Source organism: Haliotis rufescens, unplaced genomic scaffold, assembly GCF_023055435.1.
Source record: "Haliotis rufescens isolate VD_foot unplaced genomic scaffold, xgHalRufe1.0.p SCAF_34, whole genome shotgun sequence".
In the NCBI taxonomy this organism is placed as follows: domain Eukaryota; kingdom Metazoa; phylum Mollusca; class Gastropoda; order Lepetellida; family Haliotidae; genus Haliotis; species Haliotis rufescens.
Window position 1 is genome coordinate 4,715,760 of NW_025964046.1, and position 6,661 is coordinate 4,722,420.

General features: G+C 41.9%; 1 protein-coding gene across 1 annotated transcript in view; it reads left to right on the forward strand.

The window, feature by feature from the left end:
- The first annotated feature begins 4,522 nt into the window (after positions 1-4,522).
- The window catches only part of LOC124115333 (perlucin-like), a 5,516-nt gene continuing 3,377 nt past the window's right edge, over positions 4,523-6,661 (forward strand). The window contains exons 1-2 of the mRNA XM_046476264.2: positions 4,523-4,676; positions 5,158-5,240. Coding sequence (XP_046332220.2) covers positions 4,622-4,676; positions 5,158-5,240 — 138 coding nt within the window. The 5' untranslated portion in view covers positions 4,523-4,621. The remainder of the gene's footprint in view (positions 4,677-5,157; positions 5,241-6,661) is intronic.

Here is a 6,661-nt window from a genome sequence, read left to right on the forward strand (position 1 = left end):
AGATTCCATTTCTCACATCCCTTACATTTGATTCAAACAAAATGGCGGCGCCCAGTCTAGACGAACTGATCAATAATCAAGATCTATATTGAAATGAAATGGGCCTTACCCCACGAAGTGCATCAAATCATTTGGCACCTTGATTAAAAACATGATTAAGGAAATATTTGTCGACGCCCAGCTGAGGTTACACATGCTTTGCAAATCCTGCAGTCGATCGAAATGTCTAGTTCTTTGCGCGATTTTGATTGGACTATGCATAGACTCGTCAGTCCAGCAAAAATGTAACTCCAGAATTCCAGCCTAGTTCGGCAAGGGTGGAAACTGGACTTTTAAAGTCAATTAACTCCCTTGTCCCGGGATGATGAGATGTCCCATACTTAGTGCTGTTTTATGTTGTCATCATTGTAACTTTATAACCGGAAGTATGTTAAAAAAATAAATACGTGTTTGAGGCTTTGTTTCTTTGTCTTATAACTATATAGGGGTTGGGGTAGCCTTGTGGTTGAAGTGTTTGCATGTCACGCCGAAGGCCGGGGTTCGATTCCCCACATGGGTACAATGTGTGAAGCCTATTTCTGGTGTCCCCGCCGTGATATTGCTGGAATATTGCTCCCGATACAATTTGCACTTCCTTGATTGGCGTGCTCGTGCCCGGCAACGTCGACAGGAACGTCAAGCCAACGTCAGCCTGAGGCCTCGTGACAGATTATGGTGGATCGGTTACAGCTATCACTAAGACTGATCGAGCCCAACTCCTTATTGTACAAGGAGGGGTTACTGAACAGTACTGTCGTGACAACATACTCACACCCTTTGTTGTCTCGTTGGCAAGGCGTGTGGGTTGTTGTTTTGTCTTTCAGGACGTCATTGGCCACCGACCACGTTGGCTGAACGTGAACAGACTCTCTCAGCGCCATCTCAATCGCGAGTGAATTGATATTTGACACATTCAACTTAATTTAAGATACACTTGAAAGATCCGGTTGATCGAATTATACAGTAAATTATATCATTTGACTTTTGGAGAGAGAGAGAGAGAGAGAGAGAGAGAGAGAGAGAGAGAGAGAGAGAGAGAGAGAGCGAGAGAGAGCGAAAGACCGTGAGAGAGAGAGAGAGACCGAAAGACCGAGAGAGAAAAAAGTGAGAGAAAGAGAGAGACCGAAAGACCGAGGGAGAGAGAGAGAGAGAGAGAGAGAGAGAGAGAGAGAGAGAGAGAGAGAGAGAGAGAGAGAGAGAGAGAGAGAGAGAGATACAGAGAGCGAGAGATATTAAAAAATAACTGATATTTGATGATGCATTTGTTGATCAACCTAGTGTATTCTCAGTTTACTCGATATGCACATTTTCACCTCGGTGTTCTGCCTCACACCCCGCCCCCCTGTATCCGGCATTCGGGGGCCCAGCTGTCTATGAGAGATAGATGGTGTGTCAAATAACAGTTTCTGCGTGACTGGCCCATTAGGTCCTCACGTCCACAGTTGATGGCTATCAGATCCTGCACGCTGGTAGCTATCATGGCGATATTTCTGTTAAGCCTGTTACCATTTCACTCGACACCTGGACGCTTGACGTCACTGACACTTTCACGTTAGCTAACACCGCGTGCCGCTACCTGGAACAATGATGTCTGTGTTGTAGAGTGGAAAAGGTTTGTTTGCTCAGATCGATTTCGGATAATATGAAATATATAGTAGTGACATTGTGAAAAATACCATTAAAAAAAAAGCGACCCTTTCCATTTTCCAAAGAAATCTCTGGTTAAAGCACACTCGGTTGTACTCGTACGAGTTTTTGCTTCCACACAGCCGAGCAAAAGAAGAAAGTTAAGCTCATCTTTGAAATTGGCTGGGCATGAAACAAACAAGAAGTGTTTTTTCGATGGCGATGTATTTGATGCGGGTATCATTGTTGTGTTTTTGGACCCTAAGTTTGCCGTGTTTGCAACTGTTTTCCAACTAGTAGGATTTTGATAACGTTTGTCATTTAAAAATCTAATTTTCAAGTCTATACTTTCTTTATCCCATCAGTTTATGTATGTTACGTAGGGGATATTGGTAGCAATTATACTTACCTACGCGTACACCGGCCAGAGGTTCCATACAGCAGTATTCTGGCGGCCTGTTAATTATTGAGCCTGCGCCAGACAAACCAGTGATTGATATCATATGCAGAGAGGCAGGTGTAGTTAGTTTAAAGCCCACATTCGCTCAGATAATGTGAATCCTTGGCTTGTCAAACCTGTACATTAAGGTGAGGTGAGGTGAAATGGGGTTTAACGTCGCGTCCAAGATTATTGCACTTATATAGCGACGTGCATGCACGTGTATGTGTGTGTGTGGCTGCTTGCACTAGTCCGGACTGATGCCGATTTATAGTGCTAGCACACTGAGATACCATGCCGCAGTTGAACATGAATATCCCACTCAGACACAGTATACTGACTCCAGGCCGACCAGTCCTTGTTTAAGCCCCTTAATGCCGAGCGCCAGACAGGGTAACAACAAGTACCATCTTTTAACGTCTTTTGGTATGACGCGGCTGGGGATCGAACCCCTGACCTTCTGCTCTCCGGGCGGACGCTCTACCATTAGACCACGGAGGCGGTCTGTACATTAAGCGTCCAGGATTTCCTACCACCCCTTGCTGATAGTACTGAAATTGTGTTTAAAGCTGCGTTAAATCCAACGCATTCCAACTGGAATGACACACAAACAATTCATTATTGCTGTTATACTATATATATTATTCTTGTATGTGGACTACTGGCATCAAGTACAGAAATAAAGAATTGAATTGGCATGCAGTCAACCACGCCCTCACGCCCAACCACCCGATCCAAGTAGTGGAGACATCCCTACGGACCACCTTCCTGATGCAAGTTTTCTTATAATACCAACCGTATTGAATTACAGCGTTCTATGTGATCAGCGGCGAAGTTACGGGAAATTAAAATGTGAGCAATCATATTGCAGTACTATTTTTCTTAATCACCCATAACGTTTATCAAACAAACAAAATCAGCTATGAAAATTATATGTATAACTGGAAAAAAGTAATGACACCAGGTGTTCGCGAAAAGGGTCAAGGAAATGTCACAATCAAACAACATCAAACCAACTCAACGACAATTTTGACACCGGTAGGCGGGTCAACCTGTAAATTAACAAAAGATCGTGTAACTATACAAACGATTGAAAGAAGAACACACTATTAAAGAATGTTTTAAAAATTATTTTTTGTAACGATTTCAAAGTGTAACATTTGTGCTGCTGAGGCTACGCCAATGGTGATGTGACACAAATCTGGAAACAGCTGCTCTTCGAATTTGGCATCGATCCCTTGTGATGAGAGAATAACCATCAAGCATATCCTGCTTGACTGTGTTGATTTTTCTATCACAAGGAATAAGTATTTCAAAGTTTCTTCGACAAAGGATCTTTTTTAAAGCATTAGTTCTCATTTAATTCTTGATTTTTTAATAAAGAAATAGAATTGTACAACCATTTGTAATAATGTTGATATGTCTTGTACAAAAACATTTTTAAATTTAGGTGGAATATATTTATATCTGAGATTGTTATTGGCTCTATCCTCGAAGGGGGGGGGGGGGGTAAAAGTAGTGTAAATTTATAATCTCCCCGAGAGGATATTGTAAGTCTCTATTCATTCAATGAATATTTATATCTCCTAGTGTTTTAAACGTAGAATATCTGTCTTTTTAAATTTTGGCTAAAAATGCGCACAATCGCCAGCGACTGAGGATATGGAATAAATCCTGCTGGGGTCCATGCAGGTAGCAAAGGTACTGTAAGTCCCCATGGCCCCAGTATGGTGATCTACCTTCAGTGGTTGGCGATCAGTTGCCGTTTTTATCATATCTTGTGTATCGTTACATCTTTTTATAGTTCAATGCTAGTTTTATATTCATATCTGTGATAGTCTAGTTTGTTTTACTGTCCTTTGTCGACAGGATTTTATATACAGTAAACTACGCTTATAACGAACACGCTTATAACGAACTGACGGATATAACGAACTTATTTTTTAGTCCCGGCCATTGGTTGCATATATACTGTGTATATGCTTATAACGAACTACGGTTATTACGAACTAAAATTAGTGGTCCCTTTGAGTTGGTTATAACCGTAGTTTACTGTAGTCAAAATGTATTTATTATTGATGTAAAAATAGATCTCGTCACTATATGGCTGAAATATTGCCGATGTGACGTTAAATCTTAACTCACTCACCAACTCACCCACTTCAGACAGTTGCAAAGTTGCTGATACCGCATATGTGTACAATGTACGACTTGCACCGCCGTTGGTGTTTCCGGGGCCGTGTCCCGTGAGCAGGGATCGTCCTCATGCTGACTCAGGCTTAACTATTGTAGGCCAATATGGCTGGAATATTGCGCCGTAAAATGAAGTTCGCCCACTCAATGAGCTGATCGTGAACGCCCCGCCCTGCTGTTTCGCGCGTGCATGTAAATCTGCCACGTTCTGCAACGTGTGATCAAACGCCATACAAGTATCGTCACTATAAAAGAGGCTCGCATAATACCTGGCTGTAGCTGCCGGCGATAAAGTCACATGAATTAAACGCTGTTGTCATCAAGATGAGAACGTTTGCCTGCCTTATGCTGCTCGTTACATGCTGCACACTTGCTGAAGGTAGGTCTTGCATCTTCTTATTCATGTAATAGAGTGAGTGAGTGAGTTGGGTTTAACGCCGCTTTTAACATTATTCCAGTTATATCGCGGCGTGTCAACTTAATGTGGGAGGAAAGCCCGAAATTATGCAGGTCTCAGACGTTTACCACTTCGGTAAAATCCACGAGCACGGGTATGGTGCTGACAAACCAGAAACATTATTGGGGCGAACCGGGATTCGAACCCACAATCATAGGTTTCTGGCGTGCCCAAAGGACGCAACTCTGCACAGCGAATCGCGGCGCCTCAGACGACTGGGCCACTCATGTAATAGAGCCGGTCGGGTAGCCTAATGGTTGAAGCGTTCGCTCGTCACGCTGATGACCCGGGTTCGATTCCCGACATGGGTACAATGTGCGAAGCCCATTTCTGGTGTTGATATGCCTGTAATATGTATGCTTCCTGTTGATAATTTATAAAATACAATGTTTTAATTACACAGGTGCATGCCCAGTTGGTTTTCATCATCATGGCAAATCGTGCTACTGGTTTTCACATATAAAGGGAGATTTTGCTAAAGCCGGGGTAAGATATATACATCTGTTTGTCTTAGTTTCGCTGATGATACTGATTGTGTTAAAATATTTAAGGTTCATTGAGGATCATCTCCTTTCTTTGAGTTGACCATTGGCCCAAGCCTACGTATATCATTAATGCAGAATTATGACACAAAAAGTCATCATTACGGAAGACTTTTGGGGTAATTTGTTTTTCTTTTCTTGAAATTTCAAAATACTATTTTGAAATTTCAAGATACCAAGTTAAAATTTCAAGATACATACTAAGTTGAAAATTTTAGAGTATGACCTGAAATTTAAATTTAGTATCTTGAAATTTTAACTTATTATTAAGACATTAAGTTAAAATTTCAAGATGCTAAGTTGAAGTTTCAAGATGCTATGTTGAAATTTCCAAAAAAATACAGCCCTCAAAAGGCTTCCGTACATCATAGAAAAAGCCACATTTAATTTGAAACCGACAAGTGGTAACAGAGTGAGTGAGTTGGGTTTATCGCTGTTTTGGACAGTATTTCAGTTATATCACGACGTGTCAGCTTGATGTGGGAGGAGTGAGTGAGTTGGGTTTATCGCTGCTTTGAACAGTATTTCAGTTATATCACGGCGTGTCAGCTTGATGTGGGAGGAGTGAGTGAGTTGGGTTTATCGCTGCTTTGAACAGTATTTCAGTTATATCACGGCGTGTCAGCTTGATGTGGGAGGAGTGAGTGAGTTGGGTTTATCGCTGCTTTGAACAGTATTTCAGTTATATCACGACGTGTCAGCTTGATGTAGAAGGAGTGAGTGAGTTGGGTTTATCGCTGCTTTGAACAGTATTTCAGTTATATCACGACGTGTCAGCTTGATGTGGGAGGAGTGAGTGAGTTGGGTTTATCGCTGCTTTGAACAGTATTTCAGTTATATCACGGCGTGTCAGCTTGATGTGGGAGGAGTGAGTGAGTTGGGTTTATCGCTGCTTTGAACAGTATTTCAGTTATATCACGACGTGTCAGCTTGATGTAGAAGGAGTGAGTGTGTTGGGTTTATCGCTGCTTTGAACAGTATTTCAGTTATATCACGACGTGTCAGCTTGATGTGGGAGGAGTGAGTGAGTTGGATTTATCGCTGCTTTAAACAGTATTTCAGTTATATCACGACGTGTCAGCTTGATGTGGGAGGAGTGAGTGAGTTGGGTTTATCGCTGCTTTGAACAGTATTTCAGTTATATCACGACGTGTCAGCTTGATGTAGAAGGAGTGAGTGAGTTGGGTTTATCGCTGCTTTAGACAGTATTTCAGTTATATCACGACGTGTCAGCTTGATGTGGGAGGAGTGAGTGAGTTGGGTTTATCCCTGTTAGAATAGTATTTCAGTTATATCACGGCGTGTCAGTTTGATGTGGGAGGAGTGAGTGAGTTGGGTTTATCGCTGCTTAGAATAGTATTTCAG